The sequence below is a fragment of the Lacerta agilis genome, chromosome Z, assembly GCF_009819535.1.
Source record: "Lacerta agilis isolate rLacAgi1 chromosome Z, rLacAgi1.pri, whole genome shotgun sequence".
In the NCBI taxonomy this organism is placed as follows: domain Eukaryota; kingdom Metazoa; phylum Chordata; class Lepidosauria; order Squamata; family Lacertidae; genus Lacerta; species Lacerta agilis.
Genome location: NC_046331.1, coordinates 27,600,362 through 27,623,957, shown reverse-complemented (window position 1 = coordinate 27,623,957; position 23,596 = coordinate 27,600,362). Strand labels below are relative to the sequence as shown.

Below are 23,596 nucleotides of genomic sequence, written 5' to 3'. Positions count from 1 at the left end.
CAAAAGCAACAGTGGAGGGCATGGAGCAGGACCACTGAGGGGGTCTGGCTTAGGGAGGTGTGCCTTGGGGAGATACCTGAGGGCTTGATAGAGAGGCTTGGAGGGTCACTTTCAACTCCCACAGATAATGTCAGGCTAAATCACAGAGCCATTTAATCTAAGCAGGACTTCCAGAGATCAAACAGCAGGCATTCAAATCTTTAAACAGTTGGAAAGGTTATCCCCCACTATGACAAAATCAGAACAAATTATGCATAAGGAGCCCAAGCAAGTATTCATGATTTGTAGAATATTTAGAGTTCAAAATCCAGATTTTGTTGGTGCTGTATCTGGGCACAAACTTTCTATCTTTCCATTTTTATTTTTATTTTGCATGTTTAGACCTTTTGCCTTTTGCCTAAATAAATTCACACAGGAGTCAGATATTTGGTTTGGTTTTCGGCAGAAATTTAGGCCACAACTTTATTGATTACAATCAAGTGAGTGGTTGCATAGGTTCTGGTTCGACTATCTCCCTGCGCCCATGCAGGCAGCGCTGTCAAGAGCCACATTCATAGGACAGCCAAAGGATGAACATCAGGGACAGCTGATGGAGGGAGAACCAATCAGCCGCCCTGGTGTCCCCTGGACTTGGGCACGGGCCAAACTCCTTTTGGGGTTCGCCAAACCAGTGAGTCCCTGGATTCCTTTACCAGAATACCCTTTATTGCATGGGTGTGGCCACGTCACGTGCCACGCCTATCACCTGAACCAGAGCCTATCCGCAACCTTACAAGTTGTGATGATTTGCTACGCGGCAGGTGAAACCCAAATGGCACCAGCCAATCAGCCAAGTGGGGAAAATTCCTACCATGCCCCTGCCCCCAAAGCAGGTGACACACGACGACATAGCAAGGCCTAAATATAGGGAGAGGTGGGCGGGTGTTCCGATGCACTAGCCCAAAGAGGAAGCTCGTAAGCCTTGCATAGGTTATATAGGTCCCGTGTTGCTCCTTTTTTGAGGCACCCCATTGGTCAGATTGCACCCAAACAATGCGGGACCCACCTATCAGGGGCTGTGGCTGTTCCAGGATTACCCACCCACAACACTGGGTCAGGTGGCCAGGTCGCACCGCAACACGTGCCCTCTTTAATGGAGGACCTTATTTATATTTTTAAAATGCTGTTATGCAGCTTGGGCTGGTTTTTAGTGACGAAATTGAAGTGGCTGATGTTTTGTGTTTCAGATGTGCTTTAAATGTTTTAACTATTGTCTCCCTCCTTATTTAACTTATATGCAGAATTCATCATGCGAAAGGCTGGACTGGATGAATCCCAAACCGGAATTAAGATTGCCGGAAAAAATATCAACAACCTCAGATATGCTGATGATACTACCTTGATGGCAGAAAGTGAGGAGGAATTAAAGAACCTTTTAATGAGGGTGAAAGAGGAAAGCGCAAGATATGGTCTGAAGCTCAACATCAAAAAAACTAAGATCATGGCCACTGGTCCCATCACCTCCTGGCAAATAGAAGGGGAAGAAATGGAGGCAGTGAGAGATTTCACTTTCTTGGGTTCCATGATCACTGCAGATGGTGACAGCAGTCACGAAATTAGAAGACGCCTGCTTCTTGGGAGAAAAGCAATGAAAAACCTAGACAGCATCTTAAAAAGCAAAGACATCACCTTGCCGACAAAGGTCCGTATAGTTAAAGCTATGGTCTTCCCAGTAGTAATGTACGGAAGTGAGAGCTGGACCATCAAGAAGGCTGATCGCCGAAGAATTGATGCTTTTGAATTATGGTGCTGGAGGAGACTCTTGAGAGTCCCGTGGACTGCAAGAAGATCAAACCTATCCATTCTCAAAGAAATCAGCCCTGAATGCTCACTAGAAGGACAGATCCTGAAGTTGAGGCTCCAGTACTTTGGCCACCTCATGAGAAGAGAAGACTCCCTAGAAAAGACCCTGATGTTGGGAAAGATGGAGGGCACAAGGAGAAGGGGACGACAGAGGATGAGATGGTTGGACAGTGTTCTCGAAGCTACTAACATGAGTTTGGCCAAACTGCGAGAGGCAGTGAAGGATAGGCGTGCCTGGCGTGCTCTGGTCCATGGGGTCACGAAGAGTCGGACACGACTGAACGACTGAACAACAACAATGTCTCAGTTTGTATATTAATTGCCTAGAGAATGTTGTTGTCTGCGTGGTCACTGAACATTCTAAACAAAGCAAATTAATAAATTCCCCCATACTCACGGTGGCTCTCAATGTATTTAAAAAGCAAATCATCACAGATTAAAATCACAGATAAAACAGACTCCTCAAAATCTCAGTGTGTTAGAGGAATAGGTTTAGCTCAAGAAAATACAGGAGAGAAAGGTCTTCACAAAATGGTGGAAGGCCAGTGGAGAGGGGCTGAAATGGAGCCCCATATTTATTTATAATTTATTAATCTATACAGTTTTTAGACTGAATTCCATCAAAGGTCCCAAATGGTTTCCACCAATAAAGACACAGATTAAAAACAGATATAATTTAAAATCAAAGCAAACAATACAAAATACAGAATAGGATGGGTAGGCTAAACAACTCATTGACTAGATGATGAAAGGCCAATGATGTCATTGCCACCTGCACCTCTAGGAGGAGAGAGTTCCACACCCAGGGTACAATCACCAAGAAAGGCCTGTTCCAGCAGAGCAGAGCAAGTAATACTCACTGGCAGCATTGCAAGCACAGCGCCCCCACTAATTGATCTCAGAGATTGGGTACGCTGATATGGCAGAGATGCTCCATTTGGTAGCCATATGTAGGTTCCATAATATAGGCATGGCCATATGTTTCTATACCAGCTAAGCATCACCCACCAACAGGATGTAAAGAAGACTCAACATCCACTTTTTCAAAAACCTACTGTATTTTAGAAAGGCAGATTTGATAGCTGCAAGTTCCCCTTCAGAGCATGGGTACAAAGCAGATCCTATGGAATATGACAGAGTCCCTTTTGGAATGACACACTTTGATTAAAACTGGGTATAGTAATCAGGCAGAGAGGGGCAGATAAACTTGCTTTAAAGCCAGATCTGGCCCAAGGTCTGTCAAATGGCCACCCGATGTGAAATATATCCAGGCCCATTAGAGTTGCGTGAATTGGCTGAGAGTTTGTACACCCTCATCACTTTCACATCTAGGTAATGACAAAAAAAGTGATGGATGTAAAAAACTTAATGAACAAAATGGCAAGCGAGGGAACTTTGCTCATCAATCACAATTCAGTGGCTAACTTAGGTTTTCATGGCTCAAACTAAGCTCCTTTCCGCAATGGACAATTATGAATTATGAACTAAGTCCAAAGTATGGTCTGACCATTACTAAATCTTCATTTTCATCTCCATTACCAAGAACCTGATTCCATCATCTTTCAGAATTGAACTAACCCCCTCATTTAACATCAAGATATACTCTCCCCCCCCCCCGAAACTGTTTTTCTGTTCCAGTGTGTTTCTGAAAACTCCTAATGATTGTGAGTAGACTGCTTGTATGCACTTTGCACTTTGAAATACTGTAAATGGGATGACTAACATATCCGGTATTAAGAAGATTTCAACAGAACTTCCTTAACAGGGCAATTCTATTTTCCTGATCTTTGCTGCTAGAATGGGTTAGGTCCATTTCCCCCAAACGATGCCCATCTTCCCCACACCTAACAACAGGATACTTCTTCCTGCTACTCCTCAATCCTTGACCAGAGAAATTGTTGACTGGGGGATGAGGTGTGGGGACCCTCCCATGTTATGACTCTGTGCCAGGACTTGTCTTCAGTGCAGTCCAAAAACCTAGGCCAGACATCATAATTATAGCAAGGTTCTTTCCTCTGGAATGTCTGTTACAACCTCTGGGAGCAATACACGAAGTGTCTATGCACTGTTGAGAACCTTGATTTTCTTTCTTTCAGGAAAATAGATGCTATTTGTGGAATTTACTTTATTTCATATGGAAGATAACTGGAGAGGGCGAAAATAATGAGGCACAATTTGCCGGGAACATTTCCTGTTCTTGTCTTACTGAAACAAATGAAGCAAATCCTAGCATACTCTGTCCATGGAGGATACCCAGTAAAACAGTTGTAACATTCAACTTATGGAGACAGAAGAATAAAGAAAATGATCACAGTGAACAAAACCTACGTTTTCCGTCGTTCCAGTGATCACGTGCAGCCCGTCATACGTTGACTTGATATACATCCCCTGAGAAATAATGAGATGAGTAATGATTAATATACAACAGGCTATTAAGAATTTTCAAACAAGTGGAACCTGAAATCAAATGCTGCAGTGTGGAATGCACCTGCTCAGGGTTCCAGACAGCAAGCTAAAGTCTCTTTTCATTCTACCTCCCCACCATCCCAATTTCCCATTTCCCCCTATAAGAAACAGCATCATGTCGCCAGTAATGATGCAAGAAGGCACTGCTCTCCGTCCCATCCTGTACTGATTACATGCAGCACTGTATCCATTCTGCTGCAGCTCATCTTGCACCCAAAACTATGTTATTCAACTTGTTATCCACTGTGGTGAAATTAAGTAAATTATGTTATTACACTGTCATCACATTATCCCTCCCTGTTCATTCACTGCAAAGGAAATGCAATGCAAATGAGGAAACACAATCAGCTGCATATCGTTAGCAGACTGAAAGCATCAGTATCAGCATCAGCAAATACCAATTGTATTAGCTGGATTGATCACTGTTCCAGACATAGGGAACTGTCAAACTCAGTAGCCATTAAATGAGGGGTCTCAGCAGCTAGGTTTTTATCACAACACCAGTTTTAACTAAATAAAATATGCATGTTCTCATTTTCATATGCTGGGGGGGGGGAGGCAAATAGCAAGGAATTGCTGCTTCCATCAAGCCCTCCATATGTGCTCCCAATGTTCATCACTGTTAGACAAAGAATGCTGGGCCAGATGGGCCTTTGGTCTGATTCAGCAAGGTAATTTTTGCCTGTCAGGAAGAGAAAGTGCATTTTGGAAGACCCGCGCCTAGAGATTCTAGAGCTGGGCTGAAAATTCCACCATACCACCCCAACCGCAATTCCCCAGCCCACTGATTGGCAGACACATTTTGCGGAGGTGCCATTTTGGCAAATGTTACCCTTCTCCCAAATGGCTATTGGGTGTTTCTTGAGCTGTCACCTCCCCCTGAATTTTTATTTTATTTTTTAATAAATAAATTTTCTGGGAGGAAAAGGGGGCTTCTGGTCATCAAGATAAGTTCTGCTCTTAGAATGAGAAAAGAATGAGAAGAATGAGAAAAGAGAGGAGAAAAGAGCTACTGTACCACCAGTGATAAGCTCCCTGGATCCTATGATGCAACTTGGGGATCCCAAAATCACTATCTGGGGTTTCTGCACTCCCCAGGATTTGAGCCACCAGCACTCGTTTTGAAAAGAGCCGCTTGCAAGAACTCAGCCCCTCAGCAATTCATGACAAGCGATTGTAAACTCTGCAAGACTTCCAGCAGCAAGTCAGAGATCTTCAAAAACTTGCTAATAAAGTCTTTTTGTTTCAAAGTGCTCACATCTACCATCCAGTTTTAGTACAAATCAATGCAAAATGCCTGAAAGCCTGATCCTATGTGAGCCATTGTATCTACAAATGAATGGTTAGGATGGCAGGGGTGGGGCATAGCAGCTGCTGCCTCACTGTTCTGCTGGATAGATTTCTAACTTAAAAGGAAACAGGTTTCTTTTCTCAAACTGAGCAAAATGTGTGAAATCTACCTGAGAGCTGAAATGAAAGTATGTCCTAAAAACTTCCCATTCCCTTGATCCTCAAATAGAAAAAGCTAACGAGGTTGCGTTTGTTGTTTCCAGGCATTATCATTGCACATGAAAATCCAGAGACTGGGGGGGGGGGGACGGGGGCGGGCGGGGAGAAACAACAGTATTTCAAAATGAGAAGCAGAAATGTGAATAAGATTTTTTTAAAGGAGTATTTTTTATCACCAGAACCTACTTCTGTCATATTCTCTACATTGAAGTACAGAGCTTCGTCTCATTAAAAAAAAATAAAAAAAATGAAAAATTATATGCTGTTTTTATTCAGCTTGTCTAGATGCATTGCTTTGTACCTAGAGCAAGATAGCTTTGACTCCATTTTCTATTTAGGAAAGATGTTCTGCTATAGCACTTTGAAACTGGCATGGAAAATGAACAACAGGCAAGGGCAGTCTTTGCCAACCTGGTGCCCTCTGGAGATATTTGGGGCTACATTTCCCATTGGCCTCAGCCAACAGGACCATGCTGGCTGGGGCTAATGGGAATTGGTCATCCAAAAGGTCTGGAAAGGGCAATCGGTTGCCAAAGGTTGGTCAAGGGTGTAGCTAGTCCCCCTTGCTAAGTGGGATTTCAAAGAAATGGATGGGAAATAGCCAAAGAACATGTCTGGATGCCTGTTGCTAAGCCAAAGCTATGTGCATGAAGACTGAAACCTGTACACATTTACCTGGGAATAGTCCTATTGAGGGGTGTATGTGATGTTAGGGGGAGGGGAGGTACCTCTAGTGGGCAATATGTTGTGCTCCTTCTGGGGTGGTTTGGCCACCTTTGGTCCCCACCCTGCACTCAGCTCTCACCCGTGGCTCCTAGAAGCTGTCAGCAAGCGACAGTGGAAAATGGCTTTGGCTGGCCGGTTAAATCAGATGAGGGCAAGCAATATTTATATTTTACATTTTTATATCTTCATTTTAGATCTTATGATTTATGTGGAAAGTGTTTGATTCAGTTGGTGGTTTTTTATGTTTTATTTATTGTTTATGACTACTTTTGTACTTTTTCATGTTGTAAGCTGCCTTGAACGTGGCTTGAATTATGGGAAGGTGGCATACAAATACAATTATGTATGTATGTATGTTCTGCATGCAAGGCAAATGCTCTGCCATTGAGCTACGGCTCTTCCCTCTTGTAACCACAAAGATCTACTTTAACTTTTTCTTGTGCTCGCTGCTAGGGAGAGTCTCTAAGGGCCAGTTTATCCTTCATGGTAAGAAGATTCTGACACTAAAGGAAATGTATTGTTTCTGCAAGACAGCCTATGTCATGATGACACTGCTTCAGGGACCATTCCGCATTATGTTTAATCAAACAGGCAGCTCAAGCTGTACAAATTACCTGCACAGGGCTTTTCCTCAGTTGCCATCAGTTATGGGGTGGAAAAGGAGAAGCTGCTGCAGGCTGTCTTTGGCCACACCAGGAAGTTTCTAATTTATTATTATTACCAGCAAAGAAAGTCAGGTGTGCATGGCTGGTCTGTTACAAGTAATTCTCTCTGTTTGTGTGTGTGTGTGTGCGTGCATGTGTGTGTTTATGTATGTTTGGGGAGGGGTGCATTTACATGTGACCTCTCACCGCCAGGGTGGAGAGGCAGGTTTTGCCACCAATGGAACAACAGCCCTTAATGTACTCTTCATTCTTTCCCACAAGAATAGATGACCAAGTGTGTAGGAACCCAGGTCACTACCTCTTAGCGAGTCCATCTATCTCAGCATTGTCTTCTTAGACTGGAAGCAGCTCTTCGGGGTTTCAAAAAAACCCAGCTTTCCCCAGCTATACCCGGAGATGCCGAGGATTGGACTTGGGATCATCTGCATGCAAAGGCAAATGCTCTACCACGGAGCTATTGCTCTTCACTACTGATTTGATAGTTAAGACTTGCTTCCCTGCCAGTAGTAACTGTGTCATTGTTAAACTCTGTGCTGGAAACAAGACAGGCACTGCTGACAGTTCTGTTAGACTTCTTTTGCAGTTTTGATACCAATGACCGTGTTGGACCACCTGATTTATGGTGGTGGTGATCACCCCTGGAGGGTGGGCCTCAGAATGGTGGTTAGTAGGGATGGGTGAATCTGGCCGTTGCGGTCTCTCATTTTTCCAAACTTAAATTCATATTTCCATATCAGTCTCCAATTTTGATGCAAACTTCTAATATACGTTTGCATGCAATTTTGCCTAATATGCACATTTTTGCAGAGCAATTTCCTTTAAAACAATGCTTTTTTGTATGTTATTTTCACTAATATATGCATTTTCATGGAATCACAGAATTGTAGAGTTGGAAGGGACCCAAGGTTCATCTAGTCCAACCCCCTGCAGTGCAGGAATCTTTTGCCCAATGTGGGGAAACATGGGGAATATTTGTGTACACAGTACTTGGCTGTAGAACTACACCACAAAAGCTATGTGTATTTTAAAGGATACCTGTGCTTTCTTTCACAATTGTTTGGGAAAGTGTGGATTAGGTAGGTGGGTTTGCCTTGAAATGCAAACTAATTCACATTTCTCCCTCTTCTGTAGTAGTGAGGGTTTCTGCTCATCCCTGTGACTTTCATTTTATTGGGGTTCTGCGAGGTCTGCTCTTGTTGCTCCATCCTGTTTAACAGCTTTGTGCACTAAATATGCTGATAATTTAAAGCTCTATCCATAGCTCAGTGAACATCTGATAGGTATGCAGAAAGCCCCAGATTCAATTCATGGCATCTCTGGATAAAGCTAGGGGACATCCCTGTCTGGAACCCCGGAAAGCCACTGCTAATCAGTGTGGACAATCCTGAGCTGTAGGGGCCAATGACAGCTTCCTGTTTTTCTATGTTCCTTTTCATCTTGTCCCAGAAAACTGTAGAGGATGTGAACTGACAAATGGATCATAAGATGATTGTTATACATTTTATGAAGCAAACCGGTGTGTGATTTGAAAAGTTATTGTGCAATTTTATGATATCATGAAATAGACGTCTGTAAGAAATGGCTGATCTTAGCTTCACTTTTATTATCTGGATGTAGCTGAAGGAATAAAGCTAATCAAGGTTTGTTTTTAACATCTGTGCTCTCTCGCTACCCACCTCTCATGTTTGGTCTTTTGTAAGGAGGGGCTCCTGATCCTATATCCTAGAGTGCTAATGAAATGATCCTTCGCCAAAACTATCCGCACACTCTATCCTAGGTTCTAGTTCTCAGTAATACTAAAGTATGACAGAATGTTGAGAAAGGGCACTTTTACACCCAGGGCCCATTGTTCACCATTTCCTGCTCACCAGAGCAGGCAATGTACAGGACAGGAGCCAAGTGAGAGGCAATGAAGTGCTAATTCCCCTCTATTTTTCAGGAAGAAGGTGGAGGCTGAGATGGGTAGTCAGGTCCAAGGCAAGCTCCAGACCTTGTCAGAACAAGGTACTTTGAACTAACCATGGCCTTGGAACTTGACTCTGACTCTACCTGCCTGAGTGAGTCACCTTCAGGATTTTTTCATGCCCCATGGTAAGAACTGGATGGGGAAGAAATTTAGTTCTGTTTGCATTTTAATGAAAAATTACCTATTTCATGATTAACAAACCAGTGTGTGTGTGAACTGAAACACAGTTATCTTTAGAAAACTGCACAGCAATGTTTGAAAAATTTAATAAAATATTACATTACAAAAAAGAAAAAGAAAACTGCATTTCTCAGAATTTTGCAATGTGGTTCCTCAGCCAAATTTTGTGTACAAAAAGGTGTATTTTGGGGAAAGACACAATAAAATGCATTATACAAACACGTGCATATTAGGAGAAATTTGCACTAAAATGCTGGAAATTTTACATGATTTTAAAAAAAAACTTTGCAAACTGTTGTGGAAAACTGAATTTAAAATTGGGAAAATGAGAAAACGGCATATTCACCCATCCCTAGTGAAGACTGGACAATGAGCTTTCTTGCATTTAAACACAAACTGTTTCAACAGCTATCAGAGAGTGCTTGGCAATATTGGGGGGAAGAGGGGGACATAAATGTCACAAAATATTGCAAACAATAAACATGAAAAATAGCATTCAAAGATGAGCCACCTGACAACAAGCTACATTAAACTCAGCTAGGAAAAATACACTAACAAAATACTCAAACAAAAGAGTATAATTCTATAGCTTTGAGGCTACCAGTGCAAAGGACCTTCTTCTGACAGTTATAGTTCTAACTTCATACACCAAAGGACTATGAGATGAAGCCTGATTCAAATAATGCATTCTTAAATAGCCCTCTGCTTGGTTCCCCAAATTTCTCCTGGGAAATGCTCCTATTTTCGCATTGCTGCAAAAACCTTACCATACAAGCAGAGCTCTTGAATCAAGTAAAAATAAAATTGCATTATTCTATACAATGTTTGTGCTTGGAGGGAAACAAATTATAAAACTCCCCTCCCTGAAATAACTCATAGTTCTGCACTGTCTAACAATCATACAATGTAATTCATTCTGCTGTAATCTATGGGCTCCATCCACCAAACACTGTTCTTGTATAAATCCCATTAATGTAAATGGAGTTTGCATAGGAACGACACTTGGTTGAATGCCTCCTGTATTGACAAAATGCTAGGTGAAGTGAACCAAGAATAGCACATCATTCTGAAAAAGAGACATCTCTGTTGGTCACCAGGGAAATTTCGTATATCAAGGATTTGCTTGCAGCAGTTCTTGCCAGACAGAAGGGAGATTTTTGACAACCGCATTTTCTGGAAATTGGAAAAGAGTGAAATGGACTTCCCATGTTTCAGGCACTTGAGTTGAGTGCCTATGAATTTGCAGGAGCAGAGAGGCCACAGAGAAGAAGCCAGAAGAAGCAAAACGTTGTTGCTAGGAACGTGTCTGAATCAGACCCTGCAGAGATCTCCTTTGAGGTGCGAGACCCCCAGAGAACCCTCAAAACTGAGAAACTAGAAGAACCTGTAACAGCCCCAAGGCAGCCTGAAGGACTTCATCAAGGGACATTTACGCCCATTGGTTTCAATGGGTCTACTCAGAGTTTGACTGATACTACAATCCTCTTCCTACTTACCTGAGATTAAGAGTCAAAGAATTCAACTAAGTTTTATTCTGAGTAGACATGATTAGGACTGCAACATAAGGCAAGCACTTACTGACTTATGAATGAGCACATACAAAATCAGCACAGATTGGAAATAGACTGGCCAATACATTCCTATCATAGCTGTCAAGTTTTACCTTTTCTCATGAGGAAGCCTATTTGGCATAATGGAATTTCCCTTAAAATAAGGGAGAACTTGACAGCTATGATTCCTATCATATTTAAATTTCATTCATTTCAATAAAATAAACCTGATTATAGGGGAGGAGGACAAATTCTATACTTCCCAAAACAATATGTGAACCAAAACAGCTCTTCTTTGAAATTCACAGTTCTCTGAATTTTGCAACGTTGCTCTCCAACAAGGTAATGAATACAAAAAATGTGTATATTGGGATGAAGCATGCATAAAAAGGCACAGGTTGTGAAAATAATGTACCAAAATGCATACTAGGGAAAACTGCTTGTAAGAATGTGTACATTAGGAGAAAGTGCATGAGAAACTGTATATATTAGGAGGAAAATCCCAAAGAATTTTCATCAGGACTTCCTCAAAAAAAAAAAAAAAAAAAGTTTGAAAGCTGATGTGAAAGGTGAAGAATCCAATATAAGACTGGATTTTTTTTTTTTAAGAAATCAAGATTGCCAGGTTTGTTCAAAACTACTAACTCTGGCAGGCAGGTTGCCAAGTTCAGTAAAATAAATGTGTAGCGGGATGTGGGACTAAGCCTCAAAGCCTGGGTGTCCCCACCACTTCACAAGCACACTTTAGTATGAGGTTAGCATTTCATGCATTAAATGCCTACCCAGCCTTGCTAAAACTACCTTCCTAGATTGCTATTACTTACCAACCCTTCACTGGGCATGATGCTGGTAAGGTGAACAACTTCAAGGTGAGCTGATTGAGACACCAGAGAATCAGATGAGAGCGAAATGATGTGATCACAGATGCCAGAGAGCGTTTTACACTGGGGAGAAGAGAGAGAGAGAGAGAGAGAACATCATAAGCTTTTTTTATTTTTTTAAGAGAAGCACTAAACAACTCAGTGTTAAAACATTACTCACTGGAAATAATTCAGTATCATGTATTTTGCAAAAATTGGCATTCTCTACTTGCTACACAAAATAATAAGAGGCAAGCCCCTGATCAAATGACATAACCAAAGTTAGCGTCTGAATACATGGGTGCGAGGAAACCTACAGCAGGGGTAGCTAAATGGTGGCTCTTCAGATGTTGTTGGACAAACTACCCAAATCCCTCACCATTGGTTATGCCTGCGGGGGTTGATGGAAGTTATAGTTCAGCAAAATCTTGTGCAAGGGAAAAATCAGAGACGAACCCACTGGCCTCTTACACATGTCCCTGCTGCCATTCCAGCAATCCCCACATACTGGGCACTGAACAGCTATTTTTAGAAGGGGTCAGCTTTATTCAAGTAGGCTCCATGTTAGATTAAGAACTCTGAAGATAAAGATTCTCTGTTGTGCAGGGAATTCACTAGAGTGGAGCAGGCACTCCCCCCTGCAAGTATTCATCCCCCAACATGGGGAGGGGGCTTACAGAAATGGTGAAAGGTGAATGCATGTCAACAGGCTGATTCCCACACTCCTCCTTTCATGATGGCAATCACAAGGTAGTGGAGACTGAGTGCAGAGGTTGTCTCTGTCCAATTGAGAACCGAGGATTCCCACACACAAGGAGGGAACTATGCATGCATAGCTTCCATGCAGACTTTCCAATGGATGCATGCAGATTAGCAGTAGAGCATATGGCTGTGACCCTGTTCCCTCTGCACATTTACAAATCAGACTTATGCAGTGTGAACTGCTATATGGCAACCTGTTCACAGAAGGGTCCTTCTCATCCTCATCTCCAGCTCTGATGTCAGCAGAACTTTCCCCTCCAAGTTAGTTTTCATTTTACACAAAAATACCAAATTCGGAGCATCTTCAGATGCTGTGATCCTCTGCTGCCAGGGGAACGCATAATCACTTCTGTCGTCAACTGGCAACACAGAATTGCCTTGTGTAATGTGAAAAACTGAGCAGGGAAGTTGTTCAGACTGTACATCCTCAAACCTGTGAAGCTTCCCTTTACAAGAGAGTTCCCCTTCAAGACATGTCAGTTCAGTGTGCATTCCGCTGGCTGCATGGGGCTGTCCCATCTGCACATTTATGACATAACTGATCTTTCAACTGCCCACATGGAATCCTAACAGCTAAAACAATCATTTAAAATAGGCTGAACTTGAGCACTAAAAACACAACAGATGAACCAGTATTCTATTTATTTTGATTATTTATTTAGATCATTTGCAGCATGAGAGCACTTCTGCGTTCATGTCCTGCTGTTGGGCTTCCAATAAGCCATCTGGTTGGCCATTGTGAGAACAAGATGCTGGACTAGAAAGGCCAGTGGTCTGATACAGCAGATCTCATCTTAAGCTCTTATGGCCTCTGCTGAAACAGCTCCCACAAAGGCTGTATAATCAATTAAAAACAAGACAGCTCCTGCTTTCAGGCTTACAAACTAAACAACATCACAGAAAGTTGGGGAGGGACAGAGGAGGAAGAAATAAAAAAGCAAACTCAGGGTCTAGATCCTAAAGTTAAGCAGTAGTTCTTCTAACGGGCAACTTTAAGAACAGAAGAAGAATTAACTCTCTTCCATTTTCTTTTACAGGCAGCTCCACTCACAAAACACTAGTTAACAATAGGAAGGAAAAGAGATTCTAACCCATTTGCAATAAGAGTCAGCATACTAAAATGGTACACTGTTCCATTCATTATTCCCCTTCACTTTGTTTAAGTATAACCTATCACCCCACAATGGGGTAGACTATGACCAGATATTCTGCGTGCCTGCTCAGACTCTTGTCTGGGTCTTCAGTGTTGGTGGGCAATTTCAGAGTCCCTGCCTGCTCTCCCTTCTTCAGGTTCTTTTAATTCTAAACTGGACTTGGATCAGGCAGTCCTTCAAACAGAGGAATGTATTCTGCAAAGTAAGACACATGGCACTACCCTAGCTCCCCACAGTTAAAGTGCAAGTGACCCATTTTTTTGTTATTTTGGTAGCTGAGGCAGAAAATTCCATTGGCACCTCTCCGGCAGTAAAGTATCCGTAATATCAAATGAATTAACTAGGGATGGGGGAGAAGTTCAATTCAGTTCTTACTTAAATGTGAATCTATCAAATTATTGCTTCCTGAAAAAAAGGTGAGAAATACAACAGATTTCTTCATTCCTTCAAAATTCACACTGATCTGAATTTTGTGATGAAGTTCTCCAACTGAACAATAATGCATATTTCAGGGGAAAGTGTGTGTAAAAATCAATACATTAGGGAAAAGAACATTACTCACAAAAATGTGTACATTAGTCTCATGTACATAGGAAATTGTGTTTATTCAGAGAAATTCCACAAAAGGTTGATGAATATTCATGAGGATTTTAAAATAATAATAATAATAATGCAAATTGCTTCAGAAATGTGGAGAATTGAAGAGTGGAAGAATGGAAAGCTAAGAGAACTGTAACTGACAAATCATTCCATCCATAGAAATAACCATTTGCTGTACCCTTTCATGACACACAAAGTCAGATGCCTGAGACGGCAGCCCCATTCTGCCTAACAGTAGTTGTTCTACAAGTTTTTCCTTCTTTTTACAGTGTTCTCTGGATGGAGTTTGAGCCAGCTGGCACCTGCCCTAGCATCAAGCTTATCTAAACAATGGATAGTTTGTTCCGCTGTCCTGTCAGGGTCAAAAGTGCTAGAGATAACAAGCAGTGTGTCATTAGCATACTAATTTACACATCTTTGTAGCAGCTGCAGACTCATTTAGACAAGGAGCCATCAAAGCGGCAGGAGGAAGATCAGAGTGACAATTGCCAAAAACAACAACTGTGAGGTCTGTGTTGTACTGATGCTGGGCTCACAAACTACCGGTACATTTTTCCAAGCTTATACCTGTATCTTGGAAAACTACGTTTTTTCAAGTTTATATCTTGGAAAATAAAAGCAGGCCTGCTGGATCCAAGCAAATATCTGCATCCTGTTTTCTGTATGGCCAACCTAGGAATGTGAGAGTTTGCTCCCAACTCTTTCACACTTCCTAAATCAAAAACGTGAACCAAAACTCTGATATTCTTCAGAATCCAGATATCTTTTCATTTTGAAATGCTGTTCTCCAACCAAAGAATGCACGCAAGCGCGCGCGCACACACACACACACACACACACACACACACAGTGTATATTAGGGGACTGTGTGCACATCAATGTTTACATTGGTGAAAATAGCATATATTACAATAGCATCCTACATTATATTCAGGAAAATTGGTTACAAAAATGAGCATGTGAAGCAAAATGTGTACAAAATGTATATTAAAAGAAAGATATGAATAAAAATAAATGCACCTGGAAATAATGAATAAAAATACATCACCAACGGATGCAAAAATGGGGTGAACTCAATTTAAGATTAGAAAAATGGGGGAAACCCAAAACTGATAGATAGATCCATCCATCCCAGGGCCAACCATCTAAGCCTGATTAGGCATGTGAGCTGGAGGTTTCTCAGTGCAGCTATAGAAATTCTAGATGCAGAACTTATTTTTGACACATAGCAAAAGTACATTGTTTGGCACTAGGATATCTGAAGTACACTAGCAGCCATATGAGCCTAATTATTAAGATCGGGATCTGAGGTATGGCTGTGCAGTATGTCAGTAAGGGTTGCTGCAGTTGTTTGTGCAAGGGAGAGGGCCTTCAGAGTAGTAGCCCCACATCTCTTACTACCCTGCAAGTAAATACTGCACTATCTTCATCTACTTTATTTAACTAGCTATTGTCCTTGACAATTTCGGGGGGGGGGGGGGGGGTAAAGAAAGGAAAAACATCAAAAATTACCACTGAGTTGTTGTTGTTTTTTTTTAAAAAAAATGTATATGGAAATACTTTTTACCCAGTGACTTGTTACAAATTATACTTTCAGTCTGAGATGATTTTGGCTTAATGGTTGATATTGTATTTTTTATGTGTTAAGAAATTCTTTGGAGACCACCTCATTGAAGACAGGAAGCACACCCTGCTTAATAGATGAGTCAGATAGTCTTGGAATAGATGAATGAAATAGTGGTAAACAGATGCTTCTGACATCCTCAGCTAATGTTCTCTCTTGATTTCAGAGTTCCAAATTACTGCGTCTTAGTTCCTTAATGGAACTGATGTGTTAGAAATTGTTCATTGTTCCACTTTGTGTTTTTCCCAGAACACTGGGCATGCACATTGGCTTTCTTCAGCTTTTATATTCCTATCTCCCTCTCTGCCCCATCAACTCTGTAATACCAGTGTACATGAATCAAACAGTACATTTATTATTTATTTCACAAACTTTATATAATTGCATACATTAGTCCTATTCAAACATTATAGCTCCCCGGTGTCCCGGTGTCTGCTGGTTGGGAGTCTTTGCATCTACATTGGTCCATGTGAAAACTTTCACATGGAGTAGAACCTCAATTGTCCTTGATCTTAATTGGGGATTAGCCTTGGGCTTTAAAAATGCTGTTTTATTTTCCTTTGGGGGGGATTTTATTGTTTCTTTTTATTTTCCTAAGTTTATTGTTCTAGCCAAAGGCCATGACGAAACAAATGATCTCAGCTTTTACAAACTTTGAGCAACATTCTAATGGTGTGCTATTGCTCAAGAAGGGGGGTGGTGGTAAACATTTCCAGTAACTGTACTTAGTGGGTTCACAGAGAAACAGCATGCTAACCAGAGAAATAACATTTTCATAACTACAGTACTTGTTCATCCACAATCAGCTAGGAACTTATAATGCTCTGGTTTCTTTCAATAGAGCTGATGAAAGGAAAAAATGGAAAGCTGCAGTCAGAAAAACTGCTTTCTCTGGAGTTGCCTTTTAAGTGGCTTGTCCTGGGATTTTGCTCAAATTCTTTGTACTGGAAGTATACTGGAGGGGGGGGGGGTTCTGCTGGAAGATCGGCACTTGGCTAGCAACACCTCTGAGCACTAAATGCTGCATGGAGATTCATATACAGTAATAGGAGAATTTTCCAGAGCTAAGCTTGGAAGGGGCTCCCCAAAGAAGAGCAAATTTGGGCTCTGTTCATAAATGTGAACCCATTCAAGCCCCCGGATCTTGTGATCTCAATGACATAGTTGGGAACATGAGAAGGCACTCACGATACTGCCACTGTCCAATTAGAAAATATCCATGTTGTTACCACCCGGAAGGCTTAGTACAGTGGACGCTCAGGTTGTGAACGGGATCCGTGCAGGAGGCACGTTCGCAACCCGCAGCGCCTAGCAATTTGAAAGCGCACCGGTGCAAGTAGATACATAGGTACCGCTGTGGCGGGAAGGTAAATGGCATTTCCGTGTGCTCTGGAACTCGTCATGGTGCCGTGTTGTGCCAGATGCGGTTTAGTCATGCTGGCCACATGACCCAGAATGCTGTCTGTGGATAAACACCTTCTCCCTCTGCCTGAAAAGCAAGATGAGTGCCACAACCCCATAGTAGCCTTTGACTGGACTGAACTGTCCAGGGGTCCTTACCTTTTTTACCTTTACCAATGAGAGGGAGAACTAACAAATTATAGTTTTGCTCACGCCCGCCCTCTCCCTGCTACCGGTAAGTTGTGCAAGGATAACACTGAGTCTGAGGAGGAGAAAGTTGACAGGGAGTGCTACCACCTGCTGCTCTGGCTTATGTAACTCGGGAGGGAGGCAGGTGGGCTTGGAAGGAATCAAGACTGAGGTTGTTGGGGCAGTGCCTAGTTTTCCCTAACTGACCAGCCTCTCCTGAAGTAGAACATTGCTGTGTGAGTTGGGAGGGCCTGTACAAAGGCCAGAGTCAGGGCCAGCCAAATTTCAAATGAAACCTGCATTTTGGTACTGACTCATAATTGGCCTATAAATTCCAGAATGTGGAAGTTCATACTCCCAATTCAAAACAGCAACATTCAGAAGTAATTGGATTTCAGCACCCTGCTGTACCTGAAAAAAAGACAGTATGGATCACTCAATTGCTAAGGAACATTAGCTAATTTAACTGCAACTGAGACACCAGTTAGGCTAGATTCTGTCAAATCTAGCCTGATTAGTTCTAAAGCAGGGCTAAAATCGCCCTTCCCGTTTCCTGGAAGAATTATCTGCCTGCAGAAATGGTGTCTGATTATCTGCTGCTTTCAGCCAGGTTGGGATTTTTTATTTTTTACATTTTCAGGAGATGATTGCTGTTTACCAGTGTGCTCTTACTAAGAGGTGTGACCAGCAGAAAGTTGTGGTGACATGCTTTAGGCTGCTTCCCGATCCCCCACTCTCCCAAATCTTGGATACCATAGTTCACAGAACTACAGCTCTCAGCACCCTTAAAAAAACAGCTACAGTTTCCAGGATTCTTTGGCATATGTGCTTTAAATATACAGTGTGTACACAGAGCAAGAATCAGAGGCCTTTATAGTTAAAAACATAAGGTTAAGTAGGACCAGTGCCATCTCCCTTCTCTCTTGACAATTTCAGTTAAATTCCATTAACTATTTCTGTGGAGAGGGAGAATTTTTGTTTTAATTGCCATTTTAACTGTTTTTAATTGTGCTATTTTGATGGGCTTGAGTTAAAGACATTTTAATTTTTGATGTTTATTTTAATGTTTTGATGAAATTGTTTTATTTTGTATTTTAATTATGTCTACCTTGGTTTCACACTTGTAGGCCACTTAGAAGCAACCTCAGCAATTAAGTGGTGTGTAAATTAAATGATAACAATAATTCCTACTCATAAAATGGTCAAAAAATTTCTTTTTATTATTTTAAATAACTGCTTTTATTAATTCTTCTCAAGTGTGTGAAAGAAGCAAGAACTCTATTACTGCTGTGCTTGCCTGTTTTAGAAAAATTTACACTCCAGTTGTCATTGAGTGATGAAATTCTAGGCATGACAATTTGCTAAAAAAACTACCCTTAGCATAATCTATAAAGAACTGCAATCCCACTGTGAGTTATCGAAACACAAGACTATAATAATTAACATGATGCATCAATAGGGTTTGGGGTTTTTGTTTTTTTATTTTAAAAACCATTCTATAAATAGCAAAATGGTTACAACATCTCCTTTGAAGCCACTTGGCAGTCAATATTGATTTAAAACCTATACTGAGTTTTTAATAAAGTGACATTTACTATAGCTTAGTGGAAATGTAGACCGCCTACAAAGTTAATTATACATCTTTGCTTAAAAGAAATGAATTTCTTTTCTTTTACTTTTTTTTCTAAAACAGGTAGCCCTAAAGATTATTTCAAAGCAGCAGTTTGCTAATTTTAAACAAGATTCAAAAAAATATGAAGAACCTACTCTTATTCCACATGCACAAAAAAATATATGAAATTTTGTCCAGAGGAATAACAACAATCAAAATGTATCATTATTTTTTTAAGTATGAGTATCTGTTTCATTAAATACTATGGTAAAATCCATCATTAAGAGAGCTGGAAAGTGAACAAGGTACGACTTATTTCACACTGCATACATTTAGGTAGAAACATCAACTTCCTTTATTTTATTTTATTTTAAAAAATGATAATTGGAAGAAAGATTTATTATTACCAGATTTATTTATTGTTATTCCAGACCCTCAGATATTCAGCAGATCACTAACATTGGCAACTGGGTGAATTTAGTATACTTATTTGCCAGGCTGAATTTTTGTTATCATTGTACAAGATTCTCGATTCTTCTTATTTATTCTAAAAGTGGTTCAAATCAAACAAGGGTTCTGAAGCATCTTCTGGCATGTATTAACATCCACCATGTCCAATGGGCCTTACTCCCAGATAGTGAGAGGTTTGATGAACTGACCAAATGACAGCCATGTTTGAAGGGCTGTCACTCAGATGATATACAAATCTGTTGCTCCAGAGCAAAGATCCTCAATCAGTAGGGTTGACTTACAAGGACAAAGATTTAGGGAACAATCTAAACCTAAGGTCTACCGGGATGAATGGATCTCATGTTATTATTTAAGGGATGCGGGTGGCGCTGTGGTCTAAACCACAGAGCCTAGGGCTTGCCGATCAGAAAGTCGGTGGTTCAAATCCCCGTGATGGGGTGAGCTCCCGTTGTTCAGTCCCAGCTCCTGCCCACCTAGCAGTTCGAAAGCACATCAAAGTGCAAGTAGATAAATAGGTACCGCTCTGGCGGGAAGGTAAACACTGTTTCCGTGCGCTGCTCTGGTTCAGCAGAAACGGCTTAGTCATGCTGGCCACATGACCCGGAAAAACTGTCTGCGGACAAACGTCAGCTCCCTCGGCCAGTAAAGAAAGATGAGCGCCACAACCCCAGAGTCATCCGTGACTGGACCTAACAGTCAGGGGTACCTTTACCTTTAATGTTAATATTTATACCCTGCCCATCTGACTGGGTTGCCCCAACCACTCTGGGTGGCTTCCAACAGAATATAAAAAAACACAGTGAAACATGACTGAAGGGATAGCTCAGTCAGTAGAGCATGAGATTCTTAATCTCAGGGTCATGTGTCCAAGTCCCCAAAAGATTCCTGCATTGCAGGGAGTTGGACTAGATGAGCTTTGTTGTCCCTTCCAACTCTACAATTCTACAAAATCAAACATTAGAAATTTCCAGATATAAGGCTACCTTCAGATGTTTTCCTGAATGCTGACATCTGACAGGAGGGCATTCGACTGGGCAGGTGCCCAGAAGTGCCCCTGCCTTGTTCCCTGTAACTTCATTTCTCGCAGTGAGAGGTCTGCCAGAAGGCCCCTGGAGTGAGATGTTGATGTCCTAGCTGAAAAATACTCCTTCAGCTATACATATTCTCTATTTTATGGTTCAGCAAGCTCAGGCAGGGAAAATCTCAAAAAAGGGCCATTCCAGGGAACAGACAGGACATAGCAGGGGGAGACTTACCTCTATTACAAACTCTGTTCAGTTCAGCCACACACACACAACCTAGAGTTGTGTGACAGCAATTAGTGTGCATGCACATGAAAGTTCATACCAATAACAAACTTAGTTGGTCTCTAAGGTGCTACTGGAAGGAATTTTTTTTATTTTATAGCAATTAGTATGTTGGGCTAAAATTTGGGCAACTAGGTTCAAATGCCCATGCCACCCCAGAGTTCACTGGGTGGCAATGGATGACAGTGGATGACAATGTCTCTCAGACAAAACTGTGAAGATAATATTGTTACAGGAACAGCCATATACACCTCCTTGTGCTCCAAGGAGGAAAGGTGGGGTGTAAAAACAAAAATAAGATCCTGTGTACAAGATTATAACATGGAGTGGCTTCCTATGGGACAGACATGTGCAAAGCACAACCATAAAAAAATGTCAAAATGTGTACTTACCACGTGAAGAATTTTATTTTCTGTTTCATACACTGTGCAATCCTGTAACAACAGGAGGGAGAGAGAAGCAGTGTTTAATATCCTTAGAAATCCACTTTGCCTCAGCTATGTTAACAACTCATTGAAAAATAATGTGCCACTCTAGCCATGACTGATTCAAATTGCTTTTAACAAAGGTTTATAAGAAAATCTCAGAAGCTTTTCCTTGCTCTTTCTGGGATGCAAACAGCAACAACCCCTCTCTTTCATATGGATAAATGTTCATTGAATTTACAAAGATGCTTTCAGTTCAAACTTTCATCAATTAAAGGAGGTTAATCGTACACATCAAAGAGAAAAATCCAACCAAGATGAATGAAAAAGAATGCAGAAAGAGAATTGCTGGAAGAATCCTGCATTCTGTTCCTACATTGGCCAATCAGCAGGACATGAACACAACAGGATTCTCCTATTTGTGTTTCCCAATAACTGCCTCTAAACTTGAGGAAAGTATACAGCTCACATGACTAGAGTGTCTGGCTCCCACTTATGGATGCAGTATTCAGACTCTGGTCAACTATTGCTGAAGGTCTTTCCCCCCAAAACCACTATATGCTTTAAACGTAGATTAGATGACACAGTTCAGAAGTTCAAATCTGAATTTTAAGGCACATAAACGGCCATCAGCTGAGATAATGTCTCAGCATTTGACATATCCCCTTGTCTCTCTTTCAGAAGAGCGGGGGGGGGTCACAATCATTTGTAAGGCTCCCACCCTGTGAGTACTCTGGGTCTGCTCACACCAGCACTTTCAACAGTGTGTCCTTAAAGAAAGGTGTTCACAGTCTGACCTGGGCTCAGGCACCTCCCCAGTTGCTGGAGGAGATGTTGTGAGCTGAAGGTGGGACAGGGGCATAGTGAGGTGATTCTCCCTCCTCTGTTGGAATGTCTGAATCTCACAAGGCGGGCGCATATCTGGGTAAACCACTTGGCCCCTTCTCTGGATCAGGCTCCATCATCTCACCCCATGCCTGCCTTCTCCCTCTCTGACCAGTCATGCCAGGAAATCTCCATGGGGCTCGTGATATAGATATTGGTAGTTGTATCATACACAAATCTGTTTAATCCCTTTCTAAGGCCAATGAAGATAGCAGCCACCAGCTTATCTTGTAGTAACTACTCCCCCAAGTTTATCTATGTAGTAATGCAAACTACAGGGAACATACCAACCAATAGCCATGCCCAAAGGACCCATACCAACATTGCCATCACACACCATTCAACAAATGGCATGCAGATGGCATCCCCCCAGGTTAGCCATGCATGGACTGAGCCAAACTACACATTTCACCCTGTCCTAGGGCTTGGGAACCTTAGGTCTTGGGGCCAAATCCAGACCTCCCTATCTCTCCCCCAGAACTCTCCCCAGGCCTCATGCCACAGTGGCCCTGCTGCACACCATGAGTAGTGTTTGCCTGGCTGGAACGTTTCTTTGAACTCTTAAAATGCCCCTCACTTGTCTGGGTGGAAAATAGAAAGGAGAATCTCTGTGTGTGTAAAAACTGGCCCTTCTTTAGGAGGGCAAAATTTACATGTGTTCCTCCACTCACTTTTGCTTCTGGACCTAACTACCAGTGGCACATGGCATTCAGGAGGTCACACAAAACGGAATGTGGCCCTTGGTCTGAAAAGAGTTATCCATCAATGCTCTCTAACCCATAACTTGTCACAGCACCCTCTACCGTCACAGCATCAGCTACTATGGAGCCACCAGCAAGAACCCAGAAATGAAGATAAAGTACTTTGGTGGAAATTGCTACATACAGGAGTCTGAATCCCTTCCAAGTTGGCAGCCATCAGTAAATTTTGTGGTGGCAAATCCACGTGCTTATGAAGAAATACTTCCTTTTGTCTGAACTATTTCCACCTTTCAGCTTCATTAGATTATTTCAGGTTTTAACATTATGGGAGAGGGTAAGAATGCTATCTACTTTCTCCAGAGCATGCGTAATTTTAATATACCAAATTGGAAAATTATGTGTACATCAAGAGCTTTTCCTGCCATGTGAGGAAAAGCTAAAGGAGGGCATATGATGCACCCACCCACTTGATGCTATGCAGGTTTGGATCTGATCAGTGCTTGGATAGACCTACCAAGGAGAACCATGCAAAGCACATGATGGCAGGAAAACAGCCCGAGGACAGTCACCATGATGTTGTCTTTCAATACTGCACATAGCGAGCAGTGTTATAAACAGGGCTGTGTTCATTTTATAGACAATCATCACCTGGACCAAAGTGGTAGGAAAGGGGAAGTGGGACACTGGGTGTACTTCTCCAC

At 41.7% G+C, this 23,596-nt stretch overlaps 1 protein-coding gene across 1 annotated transcript in view; it reads right to left on the bottom strand.

The window, feature by feature from the left end:
• LOC117040145 (connector enhancer of kinase suppressor of ras 2-like) overlaps window positions 1–23,596 on the bottom strand; it is a 290,274-nt gene that overhangs the window by 130,878 nt on the left and 135,800 nt on the right. Inside the window, exons 5-7 of the mRNA XM_033137731.1 lie at window positions 21,277–21,318; window positions 11,729–11,848; window positions 4,171–4,230 (exon numbers count right to left, since the gene is read on the bottom strand). Of these exons, the coding sequence (XP_032993622.1) occupies window positions 4,171–4,230; window positions 11,729–11,848; window positions 21,277–21,318 (222 nt within the window). The remainder of the gene's footprint in view (window positions 1–4,170; window positions 4,231–11,728; window positions 11,849–21,276; window positions 21,319–23,596) is intronic.